This window comes from Bidens hawaiensis, unplaced genomic scaffold (assembly GCF_021521415.1).
Source record: "Bidens hawaiensis isolate Kalapana, Puna unplaced genomic scaffold, B.hawaiensis_p1.1 tig00002477_1, whole genome shotgun sequence".
Classification (NCBI taxonomy): Eukaryota; Viridiplantae; Streptophyta; class Magnoliopsida; order Asterales; family Asteraceae; genus Bidens; species Bidens hawaiensis.
Genome location: NW_027491136.1, coordinates 3,117,194 through 3,139,098, shown reverse-complemented (window position 1 = coordinate 3,139,098; position 21,905 = coordinate 3,117,194). Strand labels below are relative to the sequence as shown.

Below are 21,905 nucleotides of genomic sequence, written 5' to 3'. Positions count from 1 at the left end.
AAAACATCGAAAACATAAAAACAAATGTTTTTTCTATTTTCTTTTACATTTTTTTAATAATTTTTATATATGTTTTCAGGAGAGAGAAAATGTAAATAAACTTTTACATTTTTTATTAACTTTAATTGTGAACCACAAGATTTAATCTTTAATTAAAAACATGTGGTTGAGAATGAGTTTCTAGAGTTTTCACAACTCAAGTGGGTTTTTATTCTAACTAAACCACATGTTTTTAATTAAAGATTAAATCTTGTGGTCCACAATTAAAGTGAATAAAAAATGTAAATATAAATATAACTTTTTATCTCTTCTGAAAACATATATAAAAATTAGTAAAAAAATGTTAAAAAATAGCAAAATATTTTTTTTTATGTTTCGATGTTTTGTATTAAATGTTACAACATATATTACACGTAACAAAAAAAAACGATGTTACATAGGGTTTTCGCCGATTTTCACAACTCAAATGGGTTTTTATTTTAACCTTATCCAATATATATATATAAAATATAGTTTTTCACATGGAAAGTCATTGTTTTGAGTATAGTATAAACCTTCGGTGAAAATGTGTGGAACCCGGTATGCAATATGTAAATGTTAATTGCTTTGTCTAAATCAATTTCAAAACTCTTAGTTTAGAAAGAATTCTTGAAAGAATTTGGTTCAAATATAGGATATTTATCAGAAGTTTTAACAACTCAGTCATAGATGATTAACATCAAAGATTTAACCTTTTAAATTCACTCAATATCTCACTCGAGGCCTCAAAAGCAAAGAGATGTGTATCAGATATCAGATATGCATCAACAGGAAAGAAAATGAATGCATAGAGGAACTCCCACACATTTGCAATGTCATAATGTATTGAGCTAAGACTATCTCCCATGGGCCCTTAGGAGATGAGATAAATCCTAGAAGGTTATTGGATGCCCTTAGTATCAGAGGGTATTGCCCTTAGACTCCCCGCTATGGGGTGCGGAAGAGGAGTGAGAAGGGCGCTGTGGAGGAGGGAACATCGCCGGGGCGCGTGGTGGAGGTGGGCGCGGAGGGGGGAGCGGCCATTTAGCCGACCTGCGCCATCAAGAGCTCTCTCTCTCTCCTCTCTCACATACACACATACATATATATACATATATATATATATATACATATATATATATATATATATATATTGGGGCACCCAATGGGCATTAAATCATAGCGGGATGGGCTTCGATGCCCCGTTTTTTTACGAGACGTTGACGTGGCACTGTTGATGGGCTTCAAATAGCCTTGGGAGGAGAAGTGCCTTTATGAAAAGGTGGGCCCAAAGTAAAAAAAATGTTTTATATTAATATTGTGTATAATGGGTAGGTGATGAGGGGAAATTAAAGAGGGTATGGAAATCTGTAAGGTTAGAGATGAAATTGAGGTTTTTAAGGATTTGTAAGGATATTATGTGGCATACGTGACAGTTAAGGACGCGCTTAGCATTGAAGAATGAAGATAGTCTTAACAACATATAGAATTGCTTCCACCCATTTGCTCACTCTTTGGGGAAGGGGGGCGGCACGAATGAGTCATTAATTGTTGGGGTAGGTGAGTTGGTGTGATTGTATACTCGGGAGGGGTTTCAAGAGCTCAAATGAGTAAGCGAGCCGGGGTAATGTGCCCACTCATGCTTTTAAGTAGGGGGATTGTGCCTACGCGGTGCTTTCCTATTGTTTGATGTTTAAGTCGCCCATACATGTCAGGTGTCAAGTTCTGATTTCTTTATTTGGTGATGAGATCATCAAGATTTGGTCATTTCAAAGATTAGCATGGATAAGATGCTTACAAACGACAGATGCAGCAATAAGGAAAAGAATGCATACAGGAACTCCAATATCATTAACCACGGAGTTAGCAACATATAGAATTTGCTTCCGCTCTTTTGTTCACTCTTAGGAGAAGGGACCTGACATGATTGTTCACTCAGCGTATTGTGTCTGCAAATAGTCTTTCTATTGGTTAATGCTTGTGGACGCCAGTCTTTTGAGTCGCTGGCTCATTGTTCCCTCTGCGCCCATTCATGTCATTTGTCAAGTTCCGATTTCTTTATTTGATCAATCTTTACAAGCAAAAAATAATAGTTGATGTTTTATTTTGATGCACTTAACCAGCAAAATGCCTACTTTCTGTGAATTTCTTTTACCCAAAACAAATATAGTCATAAACATAGGTCAAATGGAGTCTTGCATTATCAATTAGGGTATACAAAGTACCATCTTTTTATATGATGCAAAATAACAGAGGATGTTGAAAGAAGCAGCACAATGAGGGCATAAATGGTAATTACTTTCACATTTCAGTCCCCACATAGGCATTTACATAAGCTTCCAAACTGAAAAAAGACCTATATGTATAACCAACCATGGTAACAAACAGCTAAAACTGGTAATCTCACATGCAACTATCCCCTAGTGCAACACCCACACTCAATTCTGCATAAAAAAACAAGTCTAGAGATTCTTGCTTTATTAGTGTTACAAAAGAAATGGTTCATTAATGTGCATTCATTCTTAGCAAATAACAAGTTTATTATTAATCCAATGATTTCAAAATATCTTTACTTAAGAGGATGGACTTTGATGAAAAATTCTTTACTTATATCCACATCCCTATTTACACTACTTGTTCACAAATACAAACCAAGATCATCATCATGTATGTGTATTGTGTACACTTCTTACTCTGGTTTTCAACACTAAATTTCATCACACCAAAAAATCAGATAATAACTGAGGTTCACCAAACCTGCTAACTTCCATCTGGTTTAAAAACTCGCGATTTGATCACTCGATTCTCCAATCATTGGCAGTTCTTTATCTTCTGAAGATGCGTGTTCTTGTGATGATATACAATTTCCTTCTGCGTCACAAAATTCTTCTTTATAGATATCTTCTATCATGGGTTTCCATAATCGCACTCGTGCATTAATAAACCAATTTGCAATCTAATAAAAGAAATGTACAAAATTTAAATCAAGATTATCAAAAACAATAAACTAGATCACTAAAACCTGTAATTACCTGGCTCCAGGTGAGACCCGTTTTTTTAGCTAGCATAAGTTTCTCTGAATCTTTCGGGTAACTGCAGAACATTAACAATTTAACAACATAAACAAACCAAAAACTGTGATTAACAACATATGAAAAATTAAAAAGGACATACGGGTTAAGAAAGTGCTCAAAGAGCCAAGCACAAAGAACGGAAACTGAGCCTTCGGGCAAGCCTCGTTGTGGCCTCCATGAATGGCGAGTCCCACCAAGATGATGAAGATTTCTCTGTTGTCTGAGCTGTTTTTCAACGATCTTTAAACGTGGTAAAACTCGTTCTGATGAATCGTCTTGTTGTTCTCCTAATCTTTGACGGATTGACTGAATTTGACCGTTTACTGCATCCCGTAAGCACCGAAAATGGTGGGAGATTGTTCGACGTGCAAGTGCAGTGTACGGCCTTGCGAATCCACTACCAGAAACCACATCCAATGCGGTTTCAACAATTCTCAACTGTTGATAATATTCTCTATATTTTTTATCTACCTATATGCCAATATTGTTAAATTATTAGTAGTCCTAAATCATAATGTAATATTCATGAAATGCATTCAAGGGTAAAATGGTCATTTACTTACCTCATCTAACAAGGAAAGCAATTTCGTTACTTTTTTCTGAAGATCTTGTTTCTCAGAAGCCGAAAGCTCACCAGAAGAACAACTGGTAGTCGATTCACGAGGTGTAAATATGGAATCTTTTTCATCGACACATGGCTTATGTGGATTATCATGCCTAATCATCTTGAGCTGACTCAGCGCGTCACGAAGATTAACAACTTCATCCAGTAACTCTTGTGACGGTTTGAGATATTTAGGGTCCAAGATTCTACCCACAACACCAAATGAACCACCATCATACGTATCTGAAATCAAGTATTGGGCTTGACCACCGTTAACAGCCTCATTTTTCAAAGTACCAATCAAATTGAATGCTTTATTCGTTTGAGAACCGTGACCACTTGAACTCGGAATATGTGAATTCAAGTAATTGAATTGAAAGCCATTCAAATCCATTGAAGAAGACGGCAACTGCATTCCTAAACTAAGTGACAATTCTTGATAATTCAACTTCTGCTCGTCATCTAAACCGTTACAAATTTGGGTATTCGGTTGCATATTACCGGATAAAAGCTCCAAAAACGAGGTGTCGGTTGACTGGTTTTGATACATAATATCAGCAGGAGGACAATATGATTCTTGATATGAGCCCACATCACTTTGATGACTTTTAGAAGTTGGATAATAAGTAGCCATCTTAACTCCTAAAAACCGGAAACTATAAAATGGGCGTATAAAGGCGGGCTAATGGTCCTTTTAGAAGGTGACATGATACCTAATTCAACAAGAAAGTATTAAAGGGAGAAACACACCAAAAGATAATATAAAAAAACATAACATAGTTTCTTGATTTAGGTTTTAGCTATTCTAAACAAATAACTCATCAGACCTAAGTAAATGCTGTAACTGAAAACACATGGCATGATTAATAACCCTATTCACAAAAAAGAAAAAAAAATACTTTTTTTTCTAAAAATTACATAATTGGCATTTCATCGAACACTTGGTGTGCAGACAGACAAAACTTAAAATTGTTATAATTTTCTGATGTGGGTTTTAAAGAAACAGTTGGAATTGAGATGGGTTTTGGTTGAATTGGGGTTTTGATAAGTAAAAACTGAATACCAGTTGAAGAACATTGCTTGAAAAAATGGGTATTGTGAAGAGTAACCACCAGTTGGTAGACCTAAACTGAGCACACCTGATTCTTCTTATTCTTCATGTTGCTGAATTAAAATATTATAAATAAGTGATTATTGATGAAGAAAAAGAGAGGAGTCTCGAGGTCAAATGAACAACGTGTATTACGTTTCATTATATTAATTAATTTGCCGGCAACCAACGTCACTTGTCATCCGATCCTCTGTCCACCGTCCGATTGTTATTTTTCTCTTTTCATAAATTATTGTAAATTAAAGGTTGTATCTTTTTAGATGTACCTAGAAAAAAATGAATATAAATGGTATACGTTTTAACTTCTTTATAAAAAAAAAGTATTGATAGGTGTTATTCTCGGGGCTTTGATGCATAAGATTCAATTTTAATCTATTGAATGCAAAAGCAAACATGTACTTCTTGTTGGCTCGTTGATTATAGTTGTAGCTGACCTAGTTGTTAGTGATCATAATTTTCACTTAATGATCAAGTTGTTATTGATCATAAATTACTAGTTTTTCATACAACTTCGCATCGGCCATGCAAATTCGAAACAACTTCAAATAACTTTCAACAAGGTAATCCAAAAGATTTGTGTCATATGCCGCAGTTGAAAAGTAGCTAGCCTTTTATGTGAGGAACACACTTCAGGTACACTAGAAAAAAATTAAACAAAAAGATATAACTTTAGTATGTAATTTATCTGTGGTGAACTTTCTCTTTGAACATAACTCATTGTCTTTCAAATCGTTTTAAATTTTAGGAATACTGGCCTCATATAATCCCGACTATGACTCATTGGCAAATATAATGACCAACTATTGAAATGGCAAAATATAATCCCAACTACGCATGTGGGTGGAAAATTAATGGGAAGTTAACATTCCGTTAGTTTTTGTGACGTGGCCGCTGACGTGTCTCTTAACCAGCTGACTGGGACGATGAGTTGTCATTAACCCGCTGACTGGGACGATGAGTTGTCATTAACCCGCTGACTTGGACGATGAGTTGTCATTAATTTAAAAATAATAATAATAATAATAACAACAACAACAAATTAACAACATCATCTCACACCCTTTCCTGTAGACATCTACACACTCCAAAACCAAACCTTTCCCCAAATTACAAAACTCAAAGAACACAGCACCAACAATCAATCAATCAATCAATTACTAAAATTAACAACTTTGAGCTATGTGTGGTGGTGCGATCATCTCCGAACTCATAGGTCCTACGGCAAGCAAGACTCGTCGTTTGACCGCCGCTGACCTTCTCGGGAAACCTGATTTTTTGAAGAACCCTATCCGATCTGAGGCTTTTGGATCTTGATGATGAGTTTAAGGCTGATTTTCTAGGGTTTAAAGATGAGGGTGATGCTTAAGAACGACAACGTGTTATCTTTGCTTCTGCACAGGCCACCACCTCACCATCTCTCCGGCCACCGCCTCACCATCTCCGACCACCATCATCATCAGCTACTTCACCCCACCTCCACCCTCCACCGTGGTTACTCCGAGCACCATCACCGGAGCTGGCTATTACTCCGAGCACCATCACCGTCACAGTTGCCATCGGCGTTAGAAGCCAGCGAAGTTACTGGAGAGTTAGAGAATGAGGATCGGAAGTAATCGTCATCGGGAGAATGAGCTAATGAAAGAAGGCAGGTGATGGTGATGGTGAGTATGGTATAAAAAAACTGAGGATGATGATGATGTATGGTGATGGTGGTTTTAAGATTTTTTTTTAAATAATTAATAGCCTCGTCAGCATCCCCGTCAGCAGCCGTGTCAACGGGTTATGAGACAACTAAGCCGTCACGTCACAAAAACTAACGGAAGATTAACTTCCCGTTAATTTTTCACCCATATGCGTAGTTGTGATTATATTTTGCTATTTCGATAATTGGTCCTTATATTTGCTAATGGGTCATAATTGGGATTATATGAGGCCAATATTCCTAAATTTTACGAGACATTGTTTCATGTGTAAAGCTAATAAAAAATTGTGTAAAGCTATATAGATAGTTTTTCTTACATAATGCAGATTGTTATTTAAAAAAAACAAAATACTATAACATATCGCAAAATGGCATCCCGCTAATAAAAAAGATAGATGATTATGCTAATATCAAAATATATCTTCTATTTAGAAAGTACTTCAATTTTAAACAAGTTAAAATAAATTTTAATATGCTACAACGGAGGCGGCAGGTCTTCTAATCAATAAGTGTGATCAAAAGAAGACCCCGAATACATTGAAACGGATAAAACCTAAGACCTAAAACCAGACGAATGAAAGGATTTAGAATCAAAGAAAGAGATCATATAAGCTCTTGTGAGCTTGCATTTTCATGAGGAAATGCTTAGCACTTTACAATCTGCATCCATCATAAGGCATTGTCATACTCACACCCATACCAATTTTCACTTAAGACCAACTAAAATGTAAATCTTAATCTCATCATATTAATTTTTTTATTGAGACGGATATTATACTTTATCGTCGTGGAACCACCATCTCGTCTCCTTGGGAGACCTCCCATTCCTGCAGTTCTTCACATACCGTTCATCATCAGCCGGACGTTGCTGTCACACCAAAATCTCGCCATTAATCATTTGAGTTTTTGAAAAGTTTAAGGTTAGAAGATCAAGCAAGTTACAATGAGAACAAAAAAAAAAAAGAAAAAACCTTAGAAGCAGAGCTTGATAGCATGGAGACAATGCTGATGCATACAGAACTAACGGTCATTGCAGGGGACCATGAGTCATACAATATATCTGCACCAATAGTCAAACAGACACCACTCAAGATATATATTCATACATAATAATAATAATACTAATACTAAATATGACCATTGATGTAAATGAGAGATCAAGATACAAACCTAAACAGATATGACCATTGCTGTAAATGTGCGGATGAAGTGGAGCCGGAGGAACAAAAATAACCTTTCCAACAAACAAAAGTCAAATCAAGAGTTAAACACACAACCAAACAAGGTGGTCAAAACAAATTACATTGTACATGACATGATCTTTGCTGTGATATAACATCCTTCAAAATATAATTTTAATTCTATACCTCATGCATAATGATAATTAAAATGAAGGGGTAAACAAACATGACACTATCCGGACACCACTAGCACGTCATAGGACAGTACGACGTTTTTTACTGATAAAGAAATGATTGATATGCATCGCTTGACCATTTTTCACTCTAATATACGGCAAGTATATTGTGACAGGCTTTGGTGTGCACTAGAGGTGCACAAATCGGTTTTTTTGAAAAAACCGGTTCGGTTATTAACCGGACCGGTTTTTTTTATCCAGAAAAAAACCGGTTCGGTTAATAACCGGACCGGTTATTAACCGGTTTTTATTGCTGAAAACTCAAACCGGCCAAACCGGTTTGGACCGGTTTAAAAACCGGTTAGAACCGGTTATTAAACCGGTTTTTTATAACCGGTTTTTAATAACCGGTCTAACCGGTTAACCGGTTTTTTTTTTTTTTTTTTTTTTTTTTTTTTTTTTTCTTTAGGGTTTAGGGTTTAGGGTTTCGTTGTTAGCATTCTTTGCTTGGAAGATTAAAAACACATAACTTTCATTTATAGCTTTTACATTAAAAATACAAACATTAAATCGTTATCGCATATTCGTAACTCAAAAATACAAACATTAAAGAATGCTTAGACACGATTACATTAACAAGTTGATGTTTGTTACTCATTTTCTTCGCTACCCGATCCCGAGCTATTCCTTAGGTAATCGTCGTACGCGGCTTCTTCATCGGTCATTGGTTGAATGTGTCCTTGATTGACCTCGTCTTCATACAAGGCCGCCTCATAGTCCATTTCCCCCTCGAGTGAGCGTTGATGTTGTGCCCTGTCTAAAGAGTCCAAGTAATCCTTGTAGCAAATCGACATCTCTACAGCTGCTGGAGTGAGTCGAGTCCTCCTAATCGATATAACCCTGCCAGAAACAGAAAAAGCAGACTCCGAAGCTACCGTGGAAGCTTGGACCGTTAGTAAATCTTTGGCCATGGCGGCGAGGATCGGAAACTCATCCTCCTTACCTCTCCACCAAGCCAGCAAATCAAGACTTCTAAATTCATCCGGAGTCATGTGTTTCACAAAGTTGGTACCACCATACCTTCCAAGTTCACTGCTTGGGGTGTTTACCCTTTGACGTTTACCGGCGTCTTCCCAAATCATGTAGTACATCCCCATTTCAAGGTCGGTTTGGGATTGGGATTGGGCAACAGCTCTTAACGAGTCATGAATTTGGGAAGACGACCCGTGTTTTGTAAGGTAAACATCATACATGTTTGCCAATGTGGTGTTGAAATCATTCTTTAAAGTTTGGCTATAATAGGGGTTTTGATCGTCGTTTAACCCTAGCTCATCACAAATTTTTTCTATTAAAGCTTCAACACCACCAACATTGATGCAAGGGTTTAACGCAGCCGCACAGGTCAAAACAGCGGGTAGTTGTTGAAAATATTTTATAAATTTTTCTTTCATTTTTGCACCCATATCAAAATAAGGTGCACCCCTACAATGAATTTCAGTCAACTTTGTGCACATGACAGCAATTTTTGGTAAAGCAATGGGGCTTGTTGGATAGTAAACCCCGGATAAACTAGTTGTGCAAGATTTAAAAATTTGAAGAACCTCCGTAACGATCTCAATCAATAACCAGTTTCTAGGATCGTACGGTGCACATTTACCCCTACTTGACATTATTTGATGAAACGCAACTAGTGATTCTTTTTGTTGGATGGCTTTCTCAAACATATCACAAGTCGAGTTCCATCTTGTTGGACAATCCCAATTGGGCCCCAACCATTGACAATTAGCTTCATCACAAAATTTTTTGTATCTTGAAAATGTTTTATTGTTGCTAAAAACATCTCGTAACATTCTTTTAAAATTGTTTCTTTGCGTTTCGATCACGTTTAACCCATCTTGCACGGCCAAGTTGATAATATGTGCAATGCATCGGCTATGAAAAAACGCTCCATCACAAATAGGTTTATACTTTAATTTTAAATGGCCAACCGCGGCCGTATTGTTGGACGCGTTATCAAACGATATTGAAAAGATTTTATCTTCAATCTTGTATTGTCGAATGACTTTATCCAAGAGTTTAAAAATATTTCTACCCGTGTGCGGGTAATCAAACAATTGAAACGCAACGGTTCGTTTCATCATTTGCCACGACCGGGGGTCAACCCAATGAGCCGTCACACAAATGTATGAGTCGGGCGAACCATTAGGTACCGACCACACATCCGTTGTTAAGTTCACACCAGTTTGTAAGTTTGAAAAGTATGAAATTAGTTCGGATTTAGCGTTTTTCCATGCTTTAAGCATATCTCTTCTAAGGGTCGAACGACTTACGTGTTGGTAGCGTGGTTGAACATACTTTTGCATCATCTCCGTGAATTGAGGGTTGTCGAAGTGGTTGAAAGGAAGTGATTGTTGAATCACAAAGTTGCCAAACTGTTGACGTACCGCTTCAAGGTCGTACGTAAACACCGTTCCTTGATTCGTCATCTCCGGCTGCGAACTACTTCCGGATTCGTCCTTCAAGACCTTGCAAGAGGGCCTTTCTACATGAGCTCTTAAACTGGAGTTTGCTTCTTTGTTATAAAACTTCAAACAATGTTTGCATCTAGCTTTTTGGGTTCCGTTAGACATTTCGCATAGGTCGAAATGTTGCCAAATATCTTGGTTTCGTTTCGTGGGGATGACCCGAACGACGGTTTCTCCCGTGTTCGAGGCACCCATGTTGACCGATGAAGCAGCACTTTGGGAGGCCATGATAATCGACTACGAATTAAGAGTGGTATACTCGAGTATGAAATAAACGACTACGAAAGAAGAGCGTTTGGAGTTATAATCGCGTATGAAATAAACGTTTAGAGCTTTTGGAGTTGTATAATCAAGTGTGATCTAACCAATACCCAACCTAAACTATATATAGATGTTTGTGGGGGTAAAAAAACCAAAAAAACGGCTAAAAAAACGGGCAAAAAAAAAAAAAAACGGCTATAAAGCCGTTTGGTAACGTTCGAAAACCGGTTTAACCGGTTAACCGGTTATTAAAAAACCGGTTAACCGGTTTTTTTATAACGGCTATAAACCGGTTATTTTAAAAACCGGTTAACCGGTTTTTTAATAACCGGTTATTAAAAAAAACCGGTTTTTTTTATAACCGGTTATAAAACCGGTTTTGGCTCCAAAAAGTATAACCGATACGTAAACCGGTTACGTAAACCGGTCAAACCGGTTTTTAAAAAAACCGGTTTTTAAAAAACCGGTTTTCCGGTTAACCGCCCAAACCGGTTCCGTAACCGGTTTTTTTTGAACACCTCTAGTGTGCACTGTGCAGACTTGATTTGACATCATATGATGTGGCAGTGACATGCCACCTAATTAGAGGTGGCAATATGAGTTGGTTGGGTTGGATTTGGGTGATGGGTTAGAATGGGTTTGGGTCAGGATGGGTATGGGTCAGGATGGATTTTTAAAATAGAGGGTTAGAATGGGCATGGGTCAAGATGGATAAAGTTAATCCATCTTGACCCAAGTAAAATACCTAATATAAGTTATTAGGGTGGTGTTCAGACATTTTAATAACACAATTTGGAAACTGACAAACGCGCGATTGATTTGGAAACCGACAAACGCGCGATTGATTTACAAATAGCTCTTAACATGAAACACGCTAAAACTCTACTATTCCTCAATAATAATAATAATGAAATGACGATGATTGGTACCTGTGGGGCCTCCATAGGATAATGTTCAGGAAAATCAACTTGCAGCTGGTAAGTTTCATTAGCATACAAAGTCCCAGGTGCACCGTTGACCTCAATTATCCATCTTTAAACCATAATTAAATCGATCATACAAAATTAAGTCTAAACTTATAAGTGAAAGAGTGATAATAATATACCTTTGGAGATTATCGGTGAGTTTGTGTTTGAATCCAGCAGGTGGATTGACCTGCCATTCCACTAACTCTTTCTGGAGGCGATTTGTTGCGATCTTGCTTAGTGCCTGCAATTAATAAGATGAATCATAAATTAGGGATATAATAAAATAGATAAGTATATAGGATTGCTGATATATCATATATGCATAGGTATATAACTGAGAGAGAGAAAAGAAAAGAAACCTTGCGAGAAGAAGCTGAGGGACTCGTCATGGCTGTTTGATAGACAGAAGAGAAGGGTGTTTCTGTGTCTGTTTTAGTTTTTGTGTCGAGAGTAAGTGCTTGTGCTCTTCTAGAAAACCATGTTTCACTTTCGACCCTCTAGTATGACCAAATGTCATTTTAAATCCATATCAATGGTTATTTATAGCATTCCCAACCTATTCTCTAAAATTTTGTCAGTTTTTGTAAATTATAGGATATGGTTAAGAGTGGTTGTAGTGAAAGTTTTTGTAAATTATAGGATATGGTTAAGAGTGGTTGTAGTGAAGAAGAAAGAAAAGTTATTGAATTTTTTTTTTTAAATTTGGAGAAAGCTTGTTTACCCCCATTTATTTTTTTAATATTTGTCGAAATTAGTTGTGAGTAAAGAAAGAGAAACCGTAATGATAAAGCTATAAAAGAATAAATTATTTAATTGAACATGAGAGAGAATTATAGTGTTATTTATTGTAATTGTAGAGATTGGGATGGAGAATGAGCTGAGAATGCTCTTACAAGAACAATCACAATGAATAATTGCATTTATTTTTTGTTAAACCGATTTTCACAAGAATTATGGGTCGGAACAAACTAACCGTGGTTTAAAAACGGACAAATCAAACTTGTCAGGTTGGTTGTGTCATTTGGAATGACTAAAATTGTTCTATTAGATGGTTTGTGCGGTTTTGAGCATGTTTATTAAAATCATTGGTTTGTATTTAAAAATTGAAAATGATAAAATGGTTAATGTTATCATACATAGGAATAGCAACATATATTACAAACAAAAAAAGATTGAGTAATAAAGGTAAACGACTAGATCAGTTTACACAACGGATTCTAAGTTGCAAACACTGGAGCAGATGATTAAACCACCGGTCTTTTAAACTGTGAATTGAACCATTTAAACCTCAAACTAATCAATTGAACGAGTTTAAATGATTCAACCGATTATGATAAATTTATACCCAAAATTATGTTTCAAACATTATATCATCAAAATAAGGAAAACTGGAAAACTATTGGGCACTATGCTCGGCATGATTTTCCAAATAAGTTATTCTTTGCAAATATTACAAAGTAGTTGAGGCCCGTATATTACACGGGTAATTGATTAAAATTTTAAATTTTGACCATTAAGTGATATACAGTCAATAAAATAATCATATATTTGTTAATACAGTTATAATTTACATTAAATTTACAGAAATTACATAATTAAGATTACACAAATATGTTACAAATAAGTAAAACCTTCCTTGTACACCACATTTGTGATTGTATTGGTCGGTATACATTGTTTATAAAAAGTCAACATCTTTAGTTCATGTCTGTTTGTAACTCTTGATAAGGTAATATATAGGTCTGCTTATAATTCTTCTATGTGACAAATAAGGTTTTTCAAGTACATACCAACCCTAGATATAAATGATAATGTATCCATGAAACTAACAAAAAATATATATTCATGCACATAAATATTATGCCTTTTAATCAATTATTATGATGTCATTTTAGATCATCTACTCATATTTATATATAAAAAAAACATGATTATCTCAAAAATCAGATTACTTGAACGTTGTTGTATCCTTAGAATCTTTAGAATTTATGATAAATTTGTTGGCATTAATATTCTTTGTATAACAAATTTTTAATTGATTTTATATTTTACAATTAACAATTGTATAATCAAGCAACATATAAAACCGAAAAACTATAACAAAATGATTTGTTTCATTTCATATTAAATGTAATTACAAGAAAAATGACAAATCTATACTAACCTTAAAATCATGTTCAAATAACATGAGAAAATTAGGTTGCATGTTATTATGAACATTTACTTTGAGCTTGGTAATATTAAGGGCATAATTGGCAATTTAGATGGATTGACATACAACACAATTATGTGAGAAGCTGCAAATACAAATTACTTTTGGGATCCTCTGCAAACTACGCTTACAGTGGGGGGCTTAATGCCAGTTTGATTTTGTTAAAACCTAATGTTGTGTTCCCGAGTCTTATTTAATGAGGGGGGGAAGGAAATAAAAGGAAAATGTTAAAATTTCAAGTTCCAGAAATTTTTTAAAGAAAGAATGGGAGGGGAATGAAAGAAAAATACTAGAAAATTTAAACATATATTGATCCTCCCAAATTGGAAAGATTAGGAGAGAACATCCTATCAATTACTAAATTACCCTCAAAACTAATTTTATTTTAATTTTACTTAAAGGGTATAATAGTAAAATTATAACTTTGTTTTGTTTTCCTCTCAACTCGGGAACACATAAAATTTATAAATTCCTTGATTTTCCTTTCCTTCCTATTAAACTCGGGAACACAAAAAAAAGCTCATCATCTCATTTCTTTTCTCTGCTAATTTCTTTTCGTTCCCCTCCCCTCGTTTACTGAGACTTTGGAACACAGTGTAAAAGCCAAACTCGTGATGAGTATACAGTCAAAAAGTCGTTCGTGATCGAACGGTCAGAGTTGCTCTTTGTGAGATCAAACCGAGCCTTATTATCTTAAAATCTTGTTTTATAGATTTAGTTTACATGATTGGTTCCAATTTTCAAGTTCAGACATCGAGCTATTAAAACTGAACTGTAAATTGTACCAAATATTTCAAACCAACGACTTTCTTCAATTTGAATGGTTCGATCTACAAACAGCAAGCCATGACTCACGAATGCAAAACCCACAGACGTTGCATTGCACGGATAAGTGCATGGATCATTGTTTAGCGATAGAGACGCAAAGGTGGGCCCTTGACTTCTTTTCTCTTTTTTTTATTACGATAAAATTATAAATATTTATGTAGTTTAACATTTATAAAATAAATGCATAGATTTATAAGTTTTACTCATTTAAATATTTAAGAACTTATATGACTTATACATTATTATATACAATAAAATAAACTTACTAAATATTACACTTTATAGCCGTACAACCCGAAAACCCAAATTATTCAAAATTTTAAAAATCGATCATATGAAGATAACTTAAAACTATCAAAATGAACCCAAATTGGTAAGGTGGTGTTCCATCTATACCCAAACTATCGGAATATATTATAACCAATCATGTGGTGTTCTATCACACAATCATTCATCTTTTCAAATTACATTTAGGTTGCAGTACTCGATTTCGTTTGCGGATTTGTCTTGAGACACTTTATAAGATGAAACCAAGGTACTACCCGATTGGCCCCTAGTAGCCTAGTTAACAAGATTTTTTATGTTTACAAAATCAATATAGAAGGTGATAGTGACGTGAAAAAGCTAAAGTTGTTTGGTGATGGATGGATTGTTACCAAAGTAGGTGACTAGATATATTAGACCCTTTCCCTTTGCTAACTCTGTTGGAATTACTGACCGGTTTAGGTGAGTCAATACGGTTAATCTGGTTATGACCCATGAGAGTACCGTGAGGTAACAAACTAAAAATCCTTTTAAATTAGTCAACCAGATTAGACACTTTAATGAGATAAAATTACATGGAACGGGCTTTTGGAGCAAGACATGTACTTATTGGCCCATTGGGTTTATAACTAATTAGATTAGTTAAACCTAGTTAAGGGATTATATAAATATGTGATATTTTTTAGAGTAAAGTGTCATTTTCGTCCTTGTGGTTTGACAAATAATGCGACTTTAGTCCAAAATTTATTTATTTTTTGCATCTGGACCCTTTAGGTTTTCCATTTCTTGTCAATTACGTCCAAACCACTAACTTCGTTAGATTTTAACGTTAACTCAAAGTATTTTTGTACTTTTAAATAAATATTAATACTAATAAAATTTAAAAACAGAGTGTAAGTAAATTGGGTCCCACTTCTACCCACATTACAAGATCTTCCCCCATCTGAAAATCGAGTTCATCGCTTCATCCTAAACATTCAATCTTTTCCTACCTAAAATTCCCATTACACCCAACTGAATCTTGATCAATTTTCTTCTTGTTTTGATCTTGTATTTGTCCTCTTTGTGTTCATAACCTACAAAGACTTCACCTTCACACCTTTATCATGGATTTCATCTTTAATTAAAAACAAACCCTAATTCCAAGATTAGGGTCATTTTTGTCTCAAATTGTTTTCCTGTCGATGTATTTAAACCACCGGCGGAGGCAGGAAGCTGCAAATTTTGTGATTTTAGGCTGCGGCGGTGGTGGCGGAGGAGCTAGTTAGGCCAGAAGGGGAGGCGGCAGCGGAACTGAAAGTTGTTGCTCCGTCAAAGCCCTATCATTGGAGCTGCTTAGTGAGATGATCTATCTATTATAAGACGACACGACAAACACGATGACGACAGTCGTGGTGGCGGTTTCTACCGGATCGACTCGTTAGATCTTGATTGTGTATATATATTTTCCCTCGATTTCGTCGTGATTCCGTGTTCTTACTGAAAACCGGTGCAAAGATTTAAGCGGCGGTGGCATTGACTGGTGCTACAAATGTTGCAGGTGGATGATGGCTGAGGAAGGGAGACGAAGTGTATTGAGGAGTGGTATTATTTATTTTTGTTTGTGTTTTTTATTTAGTTAATAAAAGTGGATTATTGAGCTAAAAAATAATATAATAATAAACTAAAAAGACCATAATACTCTTGACTTAACGTTAAAAATCTAACAGAGTTAGTGATTTTGACGTAAGTGGCAAGAAGTGAGAAATCTAAAGGGTCCAGTTGCAAAAAAAAAGGGTTTTTGGACTAAAGTAGCATAATTGACCAAACCTTAGGGACGATTTTGACACTTTACTCTATTTTTTAACCTTAACCTTAACCTGAATTCAATCAACAAGTCCATCTCTTTCCTTCTCCACCCTAGCCACCGCCGGTCAACATCACCACCGCCCCTGTTGCTTCGTCGCCGCCGCCGCCCGTCGCCTCTGCCGACCGCCGCTGTCCGCAGCCGATTGCTGCTGTCCGCCGCCGTCCGCAACCGCACACCACCGCCGCTGCCGGGTTGCTGTCGTGCACCGCCACCGTTGGTCGTTGATCTCGTTGTGTCACCTAACTCGGTCCGCTAGCCTTCGGTGTCTCAACCGGTTATTTATTAACCGAGGTAAACTTAAATATATTGTTAGTTTTAATTATATATTTATTGTTTGACTCGTACTCGTATTGTCTGTAACCGGATTCTGTCGGGTTTACTTTTGGTGCTGATTAATTATATACTTTCCACTGCGTATAATTATTAATTAATGAGATTAATTATTGTTAACCAAGTTTATTGAACCGATTTTAATAAACAAAGTTTTAACAGATCATCATTGAAACTCAACAACAGCTATAAATGGTTGACGTGACCATTAACTCAAAAGTAAATAAGGGTCTCTCTTTTATGAGTCCCTTTCATCTTGTATGCTTTGTGCCGCTTGAAAATCACGTAAGTTACCTACTCTTTTACCACGTAGATTGAGCATCTTAAAAATAAATTTAAATATATATACTATAAGATATGTGAATCATTGGTCCTATGATGTGTGTAAATGTTTAAATAAAATATGAAACTAACACAAACGGTTTTAAAAAGAAATCATCAAACTAAACCACACACAATCGACAGCTGTACCAGTCGTAGTGTAGTAAAGAAGGTAAAGACCATATGTCAATCCGTGGACACTATAGCAAAAATCTCGACACTGAACCTATATCGAATCCTAGCCTAAATTAATAAAGTAAGTTTTATATAACAACCAAGGGAGTAAACAAAGAATACTAAAGAGAATACAAAAAACGAAACTATGAAACCAACTATGAACTAGAGATACACAGATATGGAGAAAACCACTAGGTAGGTAAGAAACCATGATGGAATCGGGATCTTAAAAGACGAAACCCCTAGACAATCTAGTGGATCATTCTCCGGGTGTGACCAGAAGAAAACCTAAAGAATGTATGACGCTTACTGGTTGGTCGAATTACATGTCAGTCTTTCCAACAACACTAAAGTACCCAAAAGATAAATTACATGTAAGTCTCACAATCTCAATACAACATAAAGTGCAAAGGGTAACCTAAGAACAATAGAGAAGACGCATAATGGCAACTTGCAACGAAACTAGGAAATTATAGGGCAATCTCAATCTCATATCCAAGCATTTATACCTAAACGCTTAATATCACAGACATCCAGACCATCTATCATGTTAGGGCATGGATTTTCAGTATCCTCAACAAACGTTATATTCAGAACAAGTCTAGGATGCGGTATCCTCTAAGGTAACAGGTATCCTAATTATGTTATATAACTAACGCATTGTCTGCTACTTTCCTTGTTTAGCAGGTCAAAGATAGTTGCATAAATTCCCCAAAGACTCGCACTTTCAGTTAATAAAGCGTGGCAAGAAAGGAAACGTGCTGATTAGAGGGTTAAAGGCTAATTGGACTGATTCCTTAGTTTCCTAAATTATAGGCAATAGTTGTTAGGCTTTGTTTATTATAAATAGAGCTCTAAACATTGATAACACACACTCTAGCACTCGAGAACCTACTAGTAATCGCATTCTCTATAATCACGATCAAAGTTTAAGCTCCACACTTGTAATCACCTTTATTATTAATAAACCGTTGGTGATAGTTTTCACCACCCGGGGTTTTTTTCTTGTTATCCTCAGGATAACAGGTTTTTTCCTCGCAATAAATCTCTGTGTTCAAGCCATCTTTACAAGCACCTAGTCTCGATTTACTAATTTGATTACGAAATCACTGTTGTTAATTTTTGACCAAAACATATCACCTGTCAACTATCTAGACAGGCAGAATATAAAGTTCTAACCGACTTCTAACAAATCACCAATCAATGCGTTTATGGACTGCTGCTGTCTAGGCCTAGCAAACCATAAAATAATCACAAACACACATTAAGCGGCCTAAACATGCATCTATAACTTAAAGACATTCAGTAAGACACATGATGAACAATGACTAACAATAAATCAGATCTAGATACGCATACATATTAGATCAATTGCAATAAGTTGTTTACAATGACGCCAATCCATCAGTAAGAGTCCATAAAACCAATAAAAGACCAAAATTCAACAATAGTCATCAAACTTAAGTCACACTATGGGTTAAAGCAATAAAAGATGTTCAAAAGCATAAAACAATCAGTAGACTCATAAACATGATGTCAAATAAGTCTAATCAAACAAAGAATAATAATCAAATGCTTGATAGATACTATATTCTTGGCCCCGTCTTCAATTATTGATCCCGGATGCCTTATCCAACTCAGAACCGCCCCAAGAGCCCCAAAGGGATAGTTGGAATTGAACTCCCTTGAATAGAATGTGTTAAAACATATATGACCGGTTTTTATGGTTTTCAACCGAAATTTAGCGTTTCCGGGCATTTCGAAGGTGTGCTCTTGACTTCTCGCGTGTCGCTAGCAACAAAATAGTGGCAGGCCATTTTCAAACATCTTTTGAAATGCGAAATTTTAAATAAAAACCCCACAAAATATAACTCAAATGTATAATATCAAATAATAACTAAAAATCAATTATTAAATCACTAAAAATAAAGGAAAAATATAAAGAATTGTATGTGCGTTTTACGACACATCATCGCATATTTACTTATTTACTTTTTATGCTTGCGTACCCCTAAAGATTGCTTTTCAGTCTCACAATAAATGATACTTGAACGCGTATATACTTTTTATGCTTGTATAACTCATCATTTATGTACTTTTTTTCGAACTAAAATAGATAATGAGTGTAAAGTAGTTACAAACTTACGATGTCTCATATCTCTTACTGAAACACTAATATGAGCTTTGTTATAATCACGTATACTATAACTATCAGATACGTAATGCATTTGCTGTGTATCTACTTATTTACTTTTTACACTTACTAAGACATTGATAATGTATCACATATTTTATAAGTATCAAATATATGAATCAATTGTTATCTACTAATTTTTTTTAATGATTATGTACACCTAAGGACATACCATGCGCAACAAGAATGGGAGATTGGGAGCGCGAAACAGGGAAGATCTCCCCAATTTGGTGAGCGAAATAGCGAAACAAAGAAAAAATAGAGGAGTGGAGGCGTTCTATTGTTTTAGGGAAGGATGGAGGGCTAGGAACACCATCCGCCTAAGTTGGTACCGAGTAGAATGATGAGGGAGATAAATTAAGCTTCACACTGTATGCCACTTTTTGTCAATATAAATGATAAATGCGTATCTACTTTTTATTTACACTTGTGTAACTTATGATTGATGTATTTTCTTAAACTACAATTGATAATGTGTAAAAGTAGTAATAAAGTCGCATATCTCCTACCTAGGCGTGTGAATTTGTTATGATCTCATATCCTCTTTAGATGAAAATGAATTAAATCCACCCTATAATAATCAATAATCACCATAATATGCAAAAACTTCACAGCAATAACAGATTTATAAACCACAATTACACAGACAATATTTAAGACTTAAGATTTTATCACTAATCCCAAAAGAAATAAAAAAGAGAGAAATAAGCTATAATGATGATGAAACATCCAGAAGCTAAGCAGTTGTAGTAGCATGAGCTTCAGAATGCTTAACAATACAAGCATGAAGATCATCCTTCTTAGCACCCACAAATTTGTCCACCACCACTCCATTCTTGAAGAACAGGAACGTTGGCATTGCTTCCACTGAATACTCTTGTGCAACAATCTGTAATCAACCGCAACCGATTGTAAATCCATAAGTTAAATCCACTAAATATAAAGAAAAAAACATAATAAGAGCATATTTGGGTGTGTAATAATAATATTACCTCAACTTCATCAACATCCACCTTGAGGAAGGTAACATGTGGCATCTTCTTAGCAAAATCAGCAACCACCGGTGCAATCACAAGGCAAGGACCGCACCATGATGCCGTGAAATCCACAACCGCCTGTCGACAAGATCATAAACCAGTATGCGATCAAAGATCCATTTATTTTTTCAGTAAATACATAATCGATAAACATCTAACTGATATAGGCAAACCCTAAACTAGGGGGGTAAATGAACCAGCTTGTGAGCTACCTCGAGACCATACCGGCTCGTAAAAAGCTCGAAACAAGCCGGCTTACGAGCCTAAATAAGCCTATTACATACAGATTTTTTATTTAAAATACTCAATATGTATTTATGCAATCATTATTATTGTACATAAAAGTAAGATAAAAGTATTATAAATAATATATATTAAGTTTCCAATAAAATTACAATTGGAAAATACATAATAATGAAAAACAATTATAAGTATATAATTTAATTAATAAATAATAAACAAGCCGAGCTAATTTAAAATAGAACTCGAAACCATCCGAGCTTGAATTCTGCGGCTCGTGTACACCCCTACGCTAAACCCTAAATTCAGCAAAGGTATGCTGCGATTATAGGTATTAATACGTAACCAGATCAAAAGGCACAAATGATCGAGTGAATCTAATCAATGAACCCTAAAACTAAAATCAATCTTATAACCTTCATCCACAACACTACCAACAGAATCGAATGCGTAACGTATATCAGAATTTAATAACAAATGAATCACAAAGGGTTAATAATAATAATAATAATATAATATATAACAATTTCTGAGAAGCCTTGTGCTTATCAAGCTGTTCCTTCCACTGGTCAACATTGTGGCACCCAATCACAACTCCTTCTTCTGCCATATCTTCGATTATATTCTTACCTCACAAATTGTCTTTCAAAAATATTCGAGTACAAAGTACCTAACCCCAACGGCCTGTATATAGGGTCACCAATTTTATGGTCATAATTACGTAAATGCCACTCGACATATCGGTTTCTAGATGAAGGCTTGGTTGTAATTACGGAAATGACCCTAGAAGTGTATAATGCGTGTGCCTCTATAATTCATTTCATTTGTTTAAA

General features: G+C 35.4%; 3 protein-coding genes across 4 annotated transcripts; all 3 read right to left on the bottom strand.

Moving 5' to 3' along the window:
• Positions 1 to 2,629: 2,629 nt before the first annotated feature.
• On the bottom strand, positions 2,630 to 4,886 carry LOC143619646 (BEL1-like homeodomain protein 3). Of its 2 annotated transcripts, none has more exons than XM_077091529.1 (5): positions 4,806 to 4,886; positions 3,656 to 4,409; positions 3,193 to 3,563; positions 3,051 to 3,111; positions 2,630 to 2,974 (listed from the first exon to the last, which is right to left on the bottom strand). In XM_077091529.1, exons 2-5 carry the CDS (start codon positions 4,328 to 4,330, stop codon positions 2,795 to 2,797), a joined length of 1,287 nt encoding a protein of 428 aa, XP_076947644.1. In that variant the 5' UTR covers positions 4,331 to 4,409; positions 4,806 to 4,886; the 3' UTR covers positions 2,630 to 2,794. The 2 variants fall into 2 exon arrangements, with proteins under 2 accessions (XP_076947644.1, XP_076947643.1); XM_077091528.1 differs by having other exon boundaries at positions 4,760 to 4,870.
• A 2,367-nt stretch (positions 4,887 to 7,253) lies between these two features.
• On the bottom strand, positions 7,254 to 11,867 carry LOC143619547 (putative ubiquitin-conjugating enzyme E2 16; the record flags this gene model as incomplete). Its single annotated transcript, XM_077091443.1, has 5 exons — positions 7,254 to 7,377; positions 7,481 to 7,569; positions 7,680 to 7,743; positions 11,582 to 11,684; positions 11,758 to 11,867. Coding segments are annotated over 5 exons (462 nt in total), but the record flags the coding sequence as incomplete, so codon positions are not given.
• Positions 11,868 to 20,473: 8,606 nt separating this feature from the next.
• Positions 20,474 to 21,695, bottom strand: LOC143619644 (thioredoxin H1-like). The gene is made up of 3 exons (XM_077091527.1): positions 21,597 to 21,695; positions 20,788 to 20,911; positions 20,474 to 20,684 (listed from the first exon to the last, which is right to left on the bottom strand). The coding sequence occupies exons 1-3, from the start codon at positions 21,680 to 21,682 to the stop codon at positions 20,532 to 20,534; spliced, it is 363 nt and encodes a 120-aa protein (XP_076947642.1). The 5' UTR covers positions 21,683 to 21,695; the 3' UTR covers positions 20,474 to 20,531.
• Positions 21,696 to 21,905: the final 210 nt, after the last annotated feature.